This window comes from Pygocentrus nattereri, chromosome 21 (assembly GCF_015220715.1).
Source record: "Pygocentrus nattereri isolate fPygNat1 chromosome 21, fPygNat1.pri, whole genome shotgun sequence".
In the NCBI taxonomy this organism is placed as follows: Eukaryota; Metazoa; Chordata; class Actinopteri; order Characiformes; family Serrasalmidae; genus Pygocentrus; species Pygocentrus nattereri.
In genome coordinates this window covers 18,162,697-18,178,933 of record NC_051231.1, presented here as the reverse complement: position 1 = coordinate 18,178,933, position 16,237 = coordinate 18,162,697, and the positions used below count along the sequence as shown (strand labels likewise).

Below are 16,237 nucleotides of genomic sequence, written 5' to 3'. Positions count from 1 at the left end.
GGCAACTCCAGAAAAGAATAAAGTCCAGCCCCTCTCAAGGAGATTGGACCCAGAGCCCAAGCTGTGTGTTGAGGTGAGCCCGACTATATCTAGCCGGTATCTCTCAACCTTGCGCACCAACTCAGGCTCCTTCCCCGCCAGTGAGGTAACGTTCCAAGTTCCAAAAGCCAGTTTCAGCAACCGAGGATCAGAACGCCAAAGCCCACGCCTTTGGACACTGCCCGATCCACAACGCACCGAACCCCTACTACTGCCCCTCCCATTGGTGGTGGGTCGATGGGAGGGGGGACTCATGTAACTCCTTCGGGCTGGGCCCGGCCGAGTACCATGAGTAAATGCCCGGCCACCAGACGCTCGCTGGCGAGCCCCTCCCCCAGACCTGGCTCCAGGGTGGGGCCCCGGTAACCCTGTTCCGGGCAGGGTACACAAGTCCTGCTTTTGTGTCTTCATAGGGGTTATTATGGATCACACTTTGTCTGACCTGTCACCTAGGACCAGTTTGCCATGGGAGACCCTACCAGGAGCTTTTGCTCCAGACAACATAGCTCCTAAGATCATTCAAGCACGCAAACCCCTCCACCACGATAAGGTGGTGATCCAAGGAGAGGGTTTTCTAAATAATCGGTTAGTAAATCTAGTTCAATTGGATCTGATGGAGTGGAGACTGGGGTTGATAACTAGCAGATTTTCTATAAATTGTAGGGCAGTAGAAGGTTTTATTGTGCGCTTTGTTGAATAACGAGGGGACGTATATATGTTATGGCTAAATCGTAGCTCATATGAAATTAAGTAATGGTCGGAGATCGCTGTGGTTTGCGGTAGGATATTAAGCTTGTCTATGTTAAGACCTAGTGTCAAAACTAAATCTAACGTATGACTACAGTAGTGTGTTGGCCCTGTTACATTTTGGGTAAAACCAACAGAGTCTAGGATTGAGGTAAATAGGGTTAGATAGAGCAGATTACGACATCGGACATCGTCTGGGCCTGTTTAATCACCTCTTTAATATTAGCCTTAGTTATCTCTGACTGCCGCAGACGGATATCATTGGCCCCTACATGAATGACTATCCTCGAATATCTCCTATCAGCTAATCTAAGGTTGCCACTAATGTCCGGCGCTCTGGCTCCCGATAAGCATCTAACTGTAACCGCTGGCGCCCCTAGCAGAGTAGCTAACTTCACGTGTCGAACAATCGAGTCTCCTATGACCAGAGTGCTTTTAATAGGCTTCACAGTGGGTGCTTCACTGAGCGGGGCAAACCTGTTTGACACGCGAATGGAGGAGCGTGGTGTTCCGGTGGGCTAGCTTTGGCCTCAGCGTTAGCATTAGCCTTAGCTTTCCGGCTAGACCACCGAGTCGTCACCCATTCGCCCCGCTGTGAGGGCTCTGACGCCGGAGTCGAGGGGGTGCTAACTCTCCCTAGGGTACCGGGGGCTGCTAACGCTGCCTCTGGCTGCCTATCCCTTAATAATCCCCGGATACGCACTTCTAACTGGTCGACCTTCTCCACCAAAAAGCTAACTAGCTGGCACTTAGTACAAACGCTATCGCTATCACTAGAGGCGGAGAAGGGCGTTAAGCTAAACATGCCACACTCTGCGCAGACGAAGCAACCAGCAGAAGCCATATTTAGCCACTTACAGCTTCTTGTTGATTTAAATGCTGATAGCACAACAAACTTTACCGCAGTGACGCGCTCTCAGTCGCTCTCAGTCGCTCGCATTCTGGTGTAAACTGGTGTCTGTCTGTAAGATATGACCTGAACCACTGTAGGGCCTGGCATACTCATTCCTATTAGACATTCGGTGGAGATGGAGATGGTTGGTGTAAAAGTAGAGGAGGTAATGGATAGGGCAAGATGGAGGCAGATGATCCGCTGTGGCGACCCCTAAAGGGAGCAGCTGAAAGAAGAAGGAGTAAGAGTGTAGGAGATATGAAGCAATATTAGCATTTTGGCTAGTTAATGTCCTTTTGTTTACCAAAAGACAGCTTCAAAACACCATTCCATTGTTTGTGTAGTGACAAAAAAAACGGCTTGGATCTGGAGTTCCTTATTTGGGTATGTCGTTTAGTAAAAATACTCACAACCTCAGAGGGTTATTAACAGTATATTTTGCTGTTTTTCTTTTAGAGCTTGAAGTTGAGTCTCTGAAGAGAAGCCCAGTATCTAACAGTGTTCACCATCCTGGTGTAAACAGTGTATCAGTGTGGATGCTTAGAGACACTCAGCTGAATGACATCACATGGCTGCAAATGCAAGGTGAGCTCAAGGTGTTGTTTTATCATTGCTCTAATCAAACCTGCTTGAAGTTCTTCCTAGAGCTGATGTCCTCATTGCTGTCAGCAGGTGAGGTTTGGGCTGGCGATTTTGAACAGCACAGCATCTTAAGTCACATCTTATGGAGGTCAAAGGTCATCTGATCACTGCCATGGGTTTAGGGGTTCCTGGTGAGTTATCCATGTTTCTTATTGAGAGATGTTCATTATGGAAGGAAGTTCAGCAATTTGAGGATCAGACAGGTATGGATCGACAAATATTTAATCCCAGCTGACAGTTTCAACAAATATTTTGGTAGAAAAATGAAATATTCTGTTGTGTCGTAAAAACAGTATATGATTGTCAGAAACCACATAAGGAAGTCTATTTGAGATTACATAACAACTCAGCACAGTGTCTAATGCAGGCATGCAGTCTGCATGATGGTAACTGGTGGGGTCTAAGCTTTCATTACTTAGCTACAGTTTCTTTAACTCCAGTTTACTCCACCCCTTTGTGTAAAAAAGCATGAGCTAATTATGCTCTGTGTTCCTGTGTTTGTGTGTGTGCGTTCAGAAGTGCAGTGTGAGGACAGTAAGGCGCAGGCTGAGCGGATCTCGGAGCTGCAAGAGAAAAAGCAAACTCTGCAAACACTCCTGAGTAGCCGACTAGGGGAACTGCGCCAAGTGTGTCTGCTGGAGGCGGTACATCTTTTTACAACACACACACACACACACACACACTAGACTATGTCTAAGGTGATATGGATATGTACATCCCCAATTCCAATGAAGTTGCGACATTGTGTAAAACATAAATAAAAACAGAATACAATGATTTGCAAACCCTTTTCAACCTATATTCAACTGAATACATTACAAAGACAAGATATTTAGTGTTCAAACGGATAAACTTTATTATTTTTTGCAAATATTCACGCATTTTGAATTTGATGCCTGCAACACGTTCCAAAGAAGTTGGGACAGGGGCAGCAAAAAGACTGGGAAAGTTGAGGAATGCTCAATAAACACGTTTGGAACATTCCAGAGGTGAATAGGTTAATTGGAAACAGGTGAGTGTCATGATTGAGTATAAAGGGAGCGTCCCTGAAAGGCTCAGTAGTTCATAAGCAAGGATGGGGCAAGGTTCACCACTTTGAGAACTAGTCCAACAGTTTAAGAACAACTTTTCTCAACATGCAATTGCAAGAAATTTAAAGATTTCATCGTCTACAGTCAATAATATCATCAAAAGATTGAGAGAATCTGGAGAAATCTCTGCAAGTAAGCGGCAAGGCAGAAAACCAACATTGAATGTCCGTGACCTTCGATCCCTCAGGCGGCACTGCATTAAAAACTGACAACATTCTGTAATGGATATTACCACATGGGCTCAGGAACACTTCAGAAAACCATTGTCAGTTCGTCACTCCATCTACAAGTGCAAGTTAAAACTCTTCCATGCAAAGCGAAAACCATATATCAACACGCAGAAATGCTGCCGGCTTCTCTGGGCCCGAGCTCATCTGAGATGGACTGACGCAAAGTGGAAAAGTGCCCTCTGGTCTGACGAGTCCACATTTCAAATGGTTTTTGGAAATCATGGACGTTGTATCCTCCGGGCCAAAGAGGAAAAGGACTGTCCGGATTGTTATCAGCACAAAGTTCAAAAGCCAGCATCTCTGATGGTATGGGGGTGTGTTAGTGCCCATGGCATGGGTAGCTTGCACATCTGTGAAGGCACCATTAACGCTGAAAGGTACATACAGGTTTTGGAGCAACATATGCTGCCATCCAAGCAATGTCTTTTTCAGGGACATCCCTGCTTATTTCAGCAAGACAATGCCAAGCCACATTTTGCATGTGTTACAACAGCGTGACTTCGTAGTAAAAGAGTACGGGTACTAGACTGGCCTGCCTGCAGTCCAGACCTGTCTCCCATTGAAAATGTGTGATGCTTTATGAAGCACAAAATACGACAACAGAAACCCCGGACTGAAGTTGTACATCAAGCAAGCATGGGAAAGAATTCCACCTACAAAGCTTCAACAATTAGTGTCCTCAGTTCCCAAATGCTTATTGAGTGTTTTTAAAAGGAAAGGTGATGTAACACAGTGGTAAACATACCCCTGTCCCAACTTCTTTGGAGCGTGTTGCAGGCATCAAATTCAAAATGAGTGAATATTTTCAAAAAACAATAAAGTTTATCTGTTTGAACATTAAATATTTTGTCTTTGTAGTGTATTCAATTGAATATATGTTTGAAAAGGATTTGCAAATCATTGTATTCTGTTTTTATCTATATTTTACACAATGTCCCAACTTCATTGGAATTGGGGTTGTACATCAGAGTATAACTGGGGTGATATGAGTATTTTAGAGTATGGTTAAGTAATGAATATTTTATGTTATGTATGAGGAGACTGGGTATTTTAGAATGTGACTGAGTAGTAATTTAAAGTAATTAAAAGTAATTTACTGAAAGTAATTTAGAGTATAATGAGGTAATATGAGTATTGTAGAGCATGATTGAGGTTATACCAGTTTTTTAAATAGCAGTTTTAGAGTATGGCTATATACATACTACGAATTCCATAATTACCATGACTTGTTACCATTAACTTGTAAGTTGTGTGGTTATCACGGTGAGGACTTCAAGTGTCGATCCAAATACACATCCAAGCCTCCACATTAGTAAGTAAATGTCAATTTGTTTGTAGGAGCTGACGGGAAAGCTGTCACGTGACTTTCCACTTGAAGTTGGAGAAAGACCCCCATTTGTTCAGCGCCGAGCTGGACTGGCCCCCATCGCCCCCACCAAACCAGAAGTGAGTCATACAGCTAATGAGGTTCATTGAAATAGAGAAAGTTAGATTCAGGGAAATAGGGGGTGTCACAGTACAGGTAGGAGGTATATGAGGACAAAAGAAGGTACACCACTATGACGTTGTTCCATGACATGTGTTTTACCATAAAAACAATAAACCACAAACAGCCCCACTCTCAGAAGAAGTTAAACCTAGCATTCAAAAGCTTGAAAAATCACATTTCCTCAAAAGCAGTAACTTCTCAGTGAAGCAGTAAGCATTACACACTGTAGAAAGCTTTTTTAGTTGCCAAATGTTTCACTGCATCTGGTTTTGTAAGGGTAAATTTTTTGTGGATTTCGTTATATGCTATTATTGTCATACAAATACTGGAAGATATTGTGAATGAATGATTTATTATTGCCCATCTCATGCCCATAGTAGCAAAAAATACTGACATTGTGTACACATAATAAATACAAAAAAACACGTAGTGGCCACAACCACAAACCAACATCAAACACACATCAACCAAAGTGAATCTAGTCACATAGCACAGATTGAGTAATATAGAAATAAACATTGTGCTTGTAATTTGGCCATGGGATGTGAGTTATTGCTGTCTTGACTGTTCAGGTGTGTCAGAGGCTATAGAGCGTGTAGACAGCTGGCAGACAAGACCCTAATAGATTTCCAGAAGATCCTCCCAGAGCATCTTGTTGGAATGAGCCAATAAGCTGGTAGCCAGTTTGAAGTGCTCACACCTGAGAAAACATACTCTTATTTTACTGGCAGACATTCTTTGACTGTGTATGTACTGCATAAATACAGTATCTTCAGGATCTGTGCACTTACCTTGTGTTTACTTTTGTGCAGGATGACCCAGGCCAGCGCAGACAGATGAAGACACTCTTTAGTGGTGCCCTCCGCAGGAACATTGAGTCCGACAAAAACACACTTCACAACAAGAGGACTGTTCACCGCGGATGTCACACAGGTAACACAGCACAGACAAATCTCAGGAGTGATATATTATGTATCAATATGTATCTGTATTTGCTCAATTAGCATTTGGAATAGAAAAAGAATGAATCCGATCCCATCCTGTAACAAATCTAGCCTTTCTTTAATTTTCTTAGCTGTGTATTTCTTCTTCTGGGTTACTAGAGGTTTTGAGTAATTTAAGCATGAAAGTCACCTTTTAGTCATTCATCTTGAGTAAAGTGCTTCAACAGAAAAAAACAGGTCTGTGACAGTATCGAATGTTTCAGTATTAGTAGCTGTATTTGAAAAGAAAAATAATATTATGCCATCTCTACACATCTTTTGGACCAATTTACTGATTACCTGTATCGTTCAGCATAGATTTTAAAGTTCTTTTACTAGTTTTCAAGGCTCTAAATGACCTAGCACCTGCTTACATCATAGAATGTCTGTTTATGTTCTAGCACGTGAAAACATGGAGAGTCCTTTTTCACTTCATTATGCCTCTAACTGTGGAACTCAATTCTTCCTTTCACTAGAGCATCAGCTCAGTTCACACATATAAGAAACATGAAACAAGTTTTATCGCATGTTTGTAAAGCAAATTGTAAATTGGCTCCTTGGACCATGATGTTTGCAGATGACATTGTAATCTGTGGTGAGAGTAGAGAGCAGGTGGAAAAGAATCTTGCGAGGTGGAGGTTTGCACTGGAGAGGAGAGGAATGAAGGTCAGTAGAGACAAGACGGAATACATGTGTGTGAATGAGAGGGAGGCAGGTGGAAAGGTGAAGATGCAAGGAGTAGAGGTCGTAAAGGTGGATAACTTCAAATATCTTGGGTCAACCATCCAGAGCAATGGACAGTGCAAAAAAGAGGTGCAGCAAGAGTGAAAGGGAAGGTTTACAAGACAGTAGCGCGTCCTGCTATGATGTATGGTTTGGAGACTGTGGCTCTGTCTAAAAGACAGCAGGCTGAGCTGGAGATGGCGGAGATGAAGATGCTGAGATTTTCGTTGGGAGTGACAAGGATGGACAAGATTAGAAATGAGCAGATCAGAGGGACAGTGAAGGTGGAGCAGCTTGGAGATAAAGCCAGAGAGGCCAGGTTGACATGGTTTGGACATGTGTTGAGGAGGTATAGTGGATATATTATGCAAAGAATGTTGGAGATGGAACTGCCGGGTAGAAGGAGAAGAGGTGGACCTCAGAGAAGGTTTATGGATGTAGTGAAGGTGGACATGGAGATGGTTGGTGTGAAAGTAGAGGAGGCAATGGATAGGGCAAGATGGAGGCAGATGATCCGCTGTGGCGACCCCTAAAGGGAGCAGCCGAAAGAAGAAGAAGAAGAAGATTAATAATAATAATAATAATAAATATAGCCGCATGCAGCGATGAGCAGGTTCAAGCACGTACAAGCAGTACCAGCCCTTCAGCAGTTTAGCCCATCAGGCGTAAAAAGGCCTCAAGATGTTTGGATCTTATTTAAAGGCCGAGCGAATAGAACCGAAATGATGTCAATTCATCAAAAGGCCTTCAGTTGCCATAAACAATGAGCTGAAGTCTTTATGAACATTATGAGTTTCCATTCATATGTACTGAGCTACACTGGTTTGTAGAACATCCAAGAGGTTTTCAACATAGATGTCAGAACTACATGACCATTGGCAGCATTTCTCACACAGTACCACTTGCACAGTGGACTGGTTCAATATTTAACCCATTGACTTGATGTAGGCCATAGAGAGGCCTAATGCAGTCATAATGGGCCCTTTAGGTATAAAGCAGCTCAGTGAAACTGGGTCAGAATCAGTCAAAAGGCCTCAATATGATATTATTGATCAAGGACTAAAACCATCGACGTTCACCAGGTTTTGGTCAGAATGACCTTTTGACCTTTGTATAATAAGCCTTTGTATAGTGAAATCTTTGAACAAATAAGGCAAAATACCAGACAAGCAGTACAATTTATGACATGACATGCAATTAGAAAGTTGTTCAGGTGAGTGAACTGAGTCAAATGGCACCAATTGTTTATTGAGCTACCTTGTAATAACACTGTAATAACAATTGAATTGATTTTGAGGTGTTTTTGAGTGCTAAAGCGCCCCCTAAAGGCCAATCTGGACCAAAAGTGGCAAAGCCCCTAAGAGTCTCAGTATGTAAACATCTTTCAATTTTGAGATGATCTGGCCAATGACTGTTGAGTTACAGCAAATCAAGCTAGAAATACCATGACCGCAGTAATTAATTGATTTATCCACACAATACTGAGTAAGAAACTTGACATGTTTTTGATAATTATTTACCTACAGAGGCTCCCGAATCATTCTAGACCAAATTTGAAAAGTTTGGATCAAAATCCCGAGACTAGTTTGAAAAGCAAACTAAAAAACAGTGAAGTATTTTAATAAACATATATTGGGAAAATTGTTTGGTATGATGTACTACAGTGTAATAATAGGTTTATTTTTATGAATAGTGCCCCCCAGTGGTCAAATCTTTTGAAACTTTACTGGTTGTTAGGAAATGGATACTTGTAGACACCATTCAAGTTTCATGATGATTGGTCAAAGTTAATCCTGTCAAAACCCTGCTTAATTCTGATTGGCTGATTGCGAGCACAAATTTCAGTGTATCAAATTATCCTTAAAATATCACATATAGTATGGGGAGTAGATGCTGCATGCAAAGTTTGAGCTTGATAGCATGTATGGATGCTGAGAAACAGCTATGTAGCATTAACCCCACCCCCTAATTACATATGCACATAAAAATTGAAGGACTACCTCAGAATCTTGTGCCAAATGTATATATGAAGTTTGACATTTTTTGGCTGAACGATTCTTGAGTTGCAGATTTTTTAATTAATTCTGAATTAATTTGAATTTATCCAGATGTGTTCATTTGCATATGGCAGCCATGTTGTATGGAAAACTCAAAATGTTTTTGATAATTATTGAGGTTCAGGCTCTTCTGAATTTTTTGAGACCAAATACATGAGGATGGGGCGAAAATTGGCGGACTAGTTCGCAAAAGTAGGTTTCACATATTTCGCAGTATTGCAAAAAATCTAAGAGGGTGGAGCTAAACGGTCCAAATACAAAAATGGTTTGTTTGGACCCAAGGAACCTAGAAAAAATGTGCCATGTCTGGCAAAAATCTGGTTTAGGAGATATAGGCCCAAACGCGTTGACCTTCCCTATAGTGCCCCCTTGTGGCCGACTGGGCTGATTTCTTGCGCCTGAGTAGCGGGAGGGACTATTACCTATTGACCAAGTTTCAAGTCTGTGGGACTTACGGTTTGGGCTGTGCGTTCCGTTTCAGGGCAGAAAAAGAATAATAAGAAAAATCTTGACAAAAACAATAGGGTTCTTGCACTGCGTGCTTGAACCCTAATAATAATAATAGTAGTAATTACAGTATTTCCAAATGGTACAGTATTTCCAAAAGATTCCTAATATATATTCCAAGATACAAGGATTGCCATTAGTATCCCAGTAGTGTCCCAGTAGATGTCCAACAGACCCTCAAAAGATCAGACCAAGTACAATGCATTTTTAGTATATCCCAAAAATTTGGGACGCAATGATTTGCAAATGATTTGAACCTTATATTTCATTGTATAGTTCAAAGACAGTACATATCAAATGGTGAGCTGGGAAATGTTATTGTTTTTGAATAATATGCCCAAATATATGCCCATTTTAAATTTGATGCCAGCAACATGTTTCAAAAAAGTTTTTATACCTTTTTACACATGGTGTGAAAACACATCCCAGAGAGGCTGAGTCTTTCAGAAGTAAAGATGAGGAGGGGTTCACCAGTCTGTGAAAGACAGCATGAAATAGTATAACATGAATACATTCCTTTTGCTTTTCATCATCTACAGTACGTAATAAGATTCAGAGAATCTGGAGAAAACTGTATTTAAGGGACAAGGCCAAAAACCAGTATTTGCTGGCCATGATCTTCAGGGCCTCAGATGGCACTGCATTAAAAACAGACATGATTCTGCTGTGGAAATCAGTGCATGGGTTCAGATAAATTTATGAAAAACACAAATGAAAAATACAAAAGGAGAATCTGAAATGTTGAGCAGCTTAATTCCTATGTTAAGAATAGAAAATATTTCACTTTCAAAACTGCAGCAACTACAGGTGCATCTCAATAAATTAGAATATCATCAAAAAGTTAATTTATTTCAGTAATTCAATGCAAAAAGTGAGACTCATATATTATATAGATTCATTTTTCACAGAGTGATATATTTCAATATTTCATTTCTTTTAATGTTGATGATTATGGCCTACAGCCAATGAAAATCCAAAAGTCAGTATCTCAGAAAATTAGAATATTATATAAGACCAATTTAAAAAATGATTTTTAATACGTAAATGTGGTGAGTTTGCTGGCCAATCAAGCACAGTGATACTGTGGTTATTAAACCAAGTTTTGGTACTTTTGGCAGTGTGGGCAGGTGCCAAGTCCTGGTGGAAAATGAAATCCACATCTCCATAAAGTTTGTCAGCAGAGGGAAGCATGAAGTGCTCTAAAATGTCCTGGTAGACGACTGTGCTGACTTTGGGCTTCATATAACACAGTGGACCAACACCAGCAGATGACGAGGCTCCCCAAACCATCACTGATTGTGGAAACTTCACACTAGACCTCAAGCAGTTTGGATTGTGTGCCTCTCCACTGTTCCTCCAGACTATGAGACCTTGATTTCCAAATGAAATGCAAAATTTACTTTCACCTGAAAACAGGACTTTCGACCACTGAGCAACAGTCCGGTCCTTTTTCTCCTTGGCCCAGGTAAGACGCTTCTGACATTGTCTCTGGGTCATGAGTGGCTTGACACAAGGAATGTGACAGTTGTAGCCCATGTCCTGGATACATCTGTGTGTGGTGGCTCTTGAAGCACTGACTCCAGCAGCAGTCCACTCCTTGTGAATCTCCCCCAAATTCTTGAATCGCCTTTTCTTGACAATCCATTCAAGGCTGCTGTTATCCCTGTTGCTTGTGCACTTTTTTCTACCACACTTTTTCCTTCAACAAAAGAGAGTATTATCAGTTTCAGTATCGTGTCTGGGTTCGGGAACATCCCAATAAAGCAAAGAAATAAATTGACCCAGGTGATCAACCAGGTCAGCAAGTTTATTGGAGATAAACAACAGTCATTCCAGAACTTATACCTTCGATCCGCAACCATTAAGGCAACCCAGATCTACAAGGACCCTGCCCACCCCCATCATTCATCATTCTAGTTTTTGCCATCGGGCAGGAGACTTAAGGTCCCACTAGCCAGGAAGAATGGGTACAAAAAATCATTACTACTACTGTGAGCATTTTGAATAAGGGCATAATAAGTAACACCCTACATAGTTCATGTGCACTGTTGCTATAAGTGTTTTTAAGTGTTTTATGTGTCTAAGAATGTATTTCTGTGCCAGATTCTGTAACAACTGCAATTTCCCTCTGGGATCAATAAAGGATTCTGATTCTAAATCTGATTGCCAAAGACAAATTTCCATTTTATGCAAATCGAATGGCCAATAAAGTTTCTTTCTTATCTTTCTTTTTTCTTCTTCTTTCCATTTATATGCTTGGATATAGCAGCATGATTGTATAGCCTACTGAACCAGACTGAGGGACCATTTAAAGGCTTAGGAAACCTTTGCAGGTGTTTTGTGTTGATTAGCAGATTAGAGTGTGACACCATGAGTCTACAATATTGAACTTTTTCACAATATTCTAATTTTCTGAGATGCTGACTTTTGGATTTTCATTGGGTGTAGGCCATAACACTTTTTATATTGAATTACTGAAATAAATTATCTTTTTGATGATATTCTAATTTATTGAGATGCACCTGTAGTCTCCTCAGTTCCTAAACGCATACAAAATGTTTAGAGAAGAGGTGATGATACATAGTGGTAAACATAACTCCCATCACAACTTTTTTGAAGTGTGTTTTTGGCATCAAATTTAAAATGGGCATACATTTTTCTAAAAATAATAAGATTTCTCAGTTTCAACATTTGATATTTTGTCTTTGAACTACTTCCAATGAAATATAGGGTTTAAATGATTTGCACATCATTGCATTTGTTTTTATTTACATTTTGCACAGCGTCCCAGCTTTTTTGGTTATTGGGTTCTACTCACTGAAATTGATTACAGTACCATACTGAATAACTTTATCAAAAATTATTCTGAATAGTTGTTATTATGGATGAGTGCAGTGCACTTTAGGATTAAATTACAAATTTCTAGCTGATTTTACTTGACATTTGTTGTCTAGCTATGTTACAATAAGTTTTGATTACAGTTTTGATCCTCACCATTCTCTTTCAACAACAGTTTATGTAGCACCGTGACAGCAGGAATCACATCTGAGTTCAAGCTGTACGAAAATGCTTGGTCGATGCCTTGTGAATGTAGTCCTGGTAGACAGCTCTGTCTATGAGCAATTTAAAATGAAGCGGCTTAGAAAATGGATGGATGGATGGATGTTTCATTCAAAAATACTCAGTGTGGATTCATGTACTGAGCTAACATTCAGAGAAACTGAGCAGGGCTTCTAATACCAGGTGGTACACAGAAAAACAGTACAGTGTGTTTTACAAAGACAGTTCACCACAAAAAATCACCACATTAACTTTCATTCCTCGCAATTCCATTCAATCAAACAGAACAAAGTCACAAATATGGGCTTTACTCTTGAAACTGTAAACTTTTTTTCCACCTTTATTTTTGCTAGCCTACATGTATTGAGGTATTGGTTCTGATTTTGTGGTTTTAAACACTTCTCTGTGTAAGCAGAGCCCATTGTGTTAAAATTTCATGGTAAATGGACCAGAAGATGTTTTTTTAATGAAATAACTTTTATGGACTAACCATCCATCCATCCATCCATCCATCCATCCATTTTACAAGCCGCTTCTCCATCAGGGTCGCGGGGTGGACTAACTAAATAAACTAAATTAAATTATTTTATTTTTACATGAACTTATTAACTTTATTATAAGTTAAGAATGTTTTTATTCTTTCTCCTTGAAAAAGTTAGCATTTTGGAAGTACGTTTTGCTCTATGTGACATTGGCACCTGTAAAACGCAGATATAGGACAGTATAGGAAGATTGACTCATTTCCAATATTATTCCTCACTGAAATCTCAACTGAAAAGGACAATATCAATGTTCTAATGGCTTTTAGGACATCACTCATCTCCTTTCAAAAGCGCTTCCCTGTTTATCTTTTTAGCTGCAGCTGAATCAGCGCTGAAAGATGGTTTTGGTATAAACAGACTGAACAGTCTGGAGAAAATTGTGTGGGAGCCAGTGTACTTGAGAATAGAAACTATTTTAATATCTTTGTATATGTAAATACAGTAGCTCTGAATGAGAGTGGCACACATTACAGCTGTGGGTTTAAGCTGAGGAGAAATGTGGTAATGTTTGTTTTTTAAAGCTTTCTAACACTGTGGGTTTTCTGCAGTGCTGATTTTATCATTTTGACGTTTGCAGAGGAGACCGTTAAGTCAGAGAGCAGCTCCATGTCAGACTCAACTCAGTCCCAGGACAATGGTGAGTCATTCATCACCTTTTTCAACAAATGTACGAATATAGGTGAGGAATGCTTTTTGATTCAGGAGCCACATGAAACATTCTATATAGACTGTCAATCAGATGTTTATCCCCAGAAATCTTGATTGACATGGCAAAAAAAACTATTTCCAGTCTATTATAATGCATGCAATTGCATGCAATTGGCTTTGATGCAACTGCTTGAAATGGACCCAAAACTACCTCACTGACAGAAATCAATGCATGGCATTGAATAATTATAAATCAGATTTGGTATCTGTATCTAAAGGTGTACCACAAGGTTCAGTTTTGGGTCCAGTTTTATTTAATATATACATAAATTATATTGCTGCCTCTGCTTCTACCTCAAACTGCAAAATTCACCTTTATGCAGATGACACAATTTTATATTGCTCAGCTGATTCTATTCATGCTGCAACAAGAAAATTACAGAGCTCATTTAATGCTCAACAGGTGGCATTATATAAGCACAAACTAGTTTTAAATGCCAAGAAATGTAAGTTCATGCTGTTTTCCAGATCTTTTAATACTGATTTTAGTACTGTACATATTACTACCCTGGCAGGATCCACTATTGAGAGAGTCACAGAATATAAATACCTTGGCATATGGCTGGACGATAAACTCAGTTTTAAACCACACATAAATAAACTAGTCAGTAAATGCAGACAGAAGCTGGGTTATTTTTATAGACATAAGTCTTGTTTCCCCATGCACGCCAGAAAAAGATTAGTTGAAGCAACTTTACTATCAGTGCTGGACTATGGCGAAGTTATCTATAAATATGCTCCCTCCAGCTGTCTCAAATTACTGGACCCAGTATATCACTGGTTCATTACTGGAGATCCATACAGAACTCATCAGTTGGGTGGCCCTCTTTAATGGTACGAAGGGAAACACACTGGTTGATTTTTATTTATAAGACACTCTCCGGTCATTCAACAGAATACATCACTTCATTGATGAATACAAATAACAGTAATTATCAGACTTGCTCTAGTAATTGGATCAGCTGCCAGGTACCAAGAGATTTTACTGAACTGGGAAAATCTGCTTTTAGTTACAGTGCACCAGCGAGCTGGAATTCACTACAGGAAACGCTAAAACTCGGCTCACTGGTGTCGCTCAGTCATTTTAAGCTTTTAATATCTAACCACCTTCAGACAGCCTGTACCTGTTTTACTTAATCTTATTTATTCTTAACTTTTATTTTTTGTTTTAGTTCTTCTCTTAGTTCTTTATTTCTTCTTTATTTATTTATTTATTTATTTATTTTTCTCTCATTTTATTTTTAATAGTTTTGTATCATTACTTTTCATTTGTATTATTGTATTATTACTTTACTAATCTCTTATCTTCTTTTGATCTTAATCTCTTATCATTTAAACCTTGTTTTATTTTTATCTATTTTATCTTTTATTCATTGTTATTTTAAATTTTCTTCTAATTTAAAATGATTAAATGTAGTTATTATTTTCTTTGTCATGTCAATCCCTGTTTTTGTAAATGCTTGGTTACATTGAAAATGAGGATTGCCCTCAATGTATTTCCGAGTCAAAATAAAGGGTGATTGATTGATTGATTAATGCAATAAAACACATGCACAAATGCTTTCAAAGTTGCTTATCCTCCTGGGTCAAGGGGCGTGCTGGAAGCTATCCCAGCGTTCACTGGGCGAGATGCAGGAAACACCCTGGACAGGCTACCAGTCCATCAGAGGGCAGATGCAATAACACACACACACACACATACACACATACATTTTCTAAACCGTTTATCCTTCTGCCTATCCCAGTGGTCATTGGGTGGAAGACAGGAAACACCCTGGACAGTCCATCACAGGGCAGATGTGATAATACAGTAAATACTAATTGAAATTATCACTGGTATATTGAGTTGTGCGCTACAGCTTCTCATCGGTGGAATGACATTTTGGCAGCATTCTGTTAAGCATGACAAACTTCACAACAGTAGCTATGACGAAATGCATTTGTGGGTGGAGCATGGTAGGTTAGTTATACTTTGAGAAAACCATCTTACTGCTTTTACACAAGGCTGCTAAGTATTATACCAACATGCTATCAACAGCTACTGGTGTAAATAAGCCAAAATATTCAAAATTATATTCTTAACCAATATGAGCAACCAAACAGACCTTATAATATTAGATAAATACAGTAACTACAAACAGTATCCAACATTCAAAGTTACATTTTTTTAGGGTTAAATTTTTTAAGGTTTTATGTATCTGAGTTTTTTTTTTCCATTTTAAGGTTTATGCATAACACATGCCTTTAATTTTAAGTTATTAAGCTATTTTATTGTAGCCACAGGAATAAAGTTCAGGTTGTGGCCCACCTATGAATTTGTCATGTCCAGCTAAACCAGCAGTCCAAATGCCACTGCTGTTGACCAGGCAGTGGTTTTACTCAGAGTTACTAAAATCTTTTGAGAGGATGAGCAGTCACAGCATTTCAACAGCGTTTGTGGTTGTTTCCTCTCCTCACACACAACAGGATTTGAAATTGAAAGTGTGTGCATGACATGTTTTCCAAAAACATTATCGTCATGTGGCAA

At 39.5% G+C, this 16,237-nt stretch overlaps 1 protein-coding gene across 6 annotated transcripts in view; it reads left to right on the top strand.

The window, feature by feature from the left end:
* The window catches only part of ccdc120 (coiled-coil domain containing 120), a 63,411-nt gene that overhangs the window by 31,900 nt on the left and 15,274 nt on the right, over window positions 1–16,237 (top strand). For 5 of the 6 annotated variants that reach the window (XM_037532053.1, XM_017725182.2, XM_037532051.1 and 2 more), the window contains 6 exons: window positions 2,135–2,263; window positions 2,351–2,451; window positions 2,837–2,964; window positions 4,980–5,087; window positions 5,943–6,063; window positions 13,580–13,639. In XM_037532053.1, the coding sequence (XP_037387950.1) occupies window positions 2,403–2,451; window positions 2,837–2,964; window positions 4,980–5,087; window positions 5,943–6,063; window positions 13,580–13,639 (466 nt within the window). In that variant the 5' untranslated portion in view covers window positions 2,135–2,263; window positions 2,351–2,402. Of the gene's footprint in view, window positions 1–2,134; window positions 2,264–2,347; window positions 2,452–2,836; window positions 2,965–4,979; window positions 5,088–5,942; window positions 6,064–13,579; window positions 13,640–16,237 lie in introns of all 6 variants that reach the window. The other variant, XM_037532052.1, reaches the window with a different exon arrangement.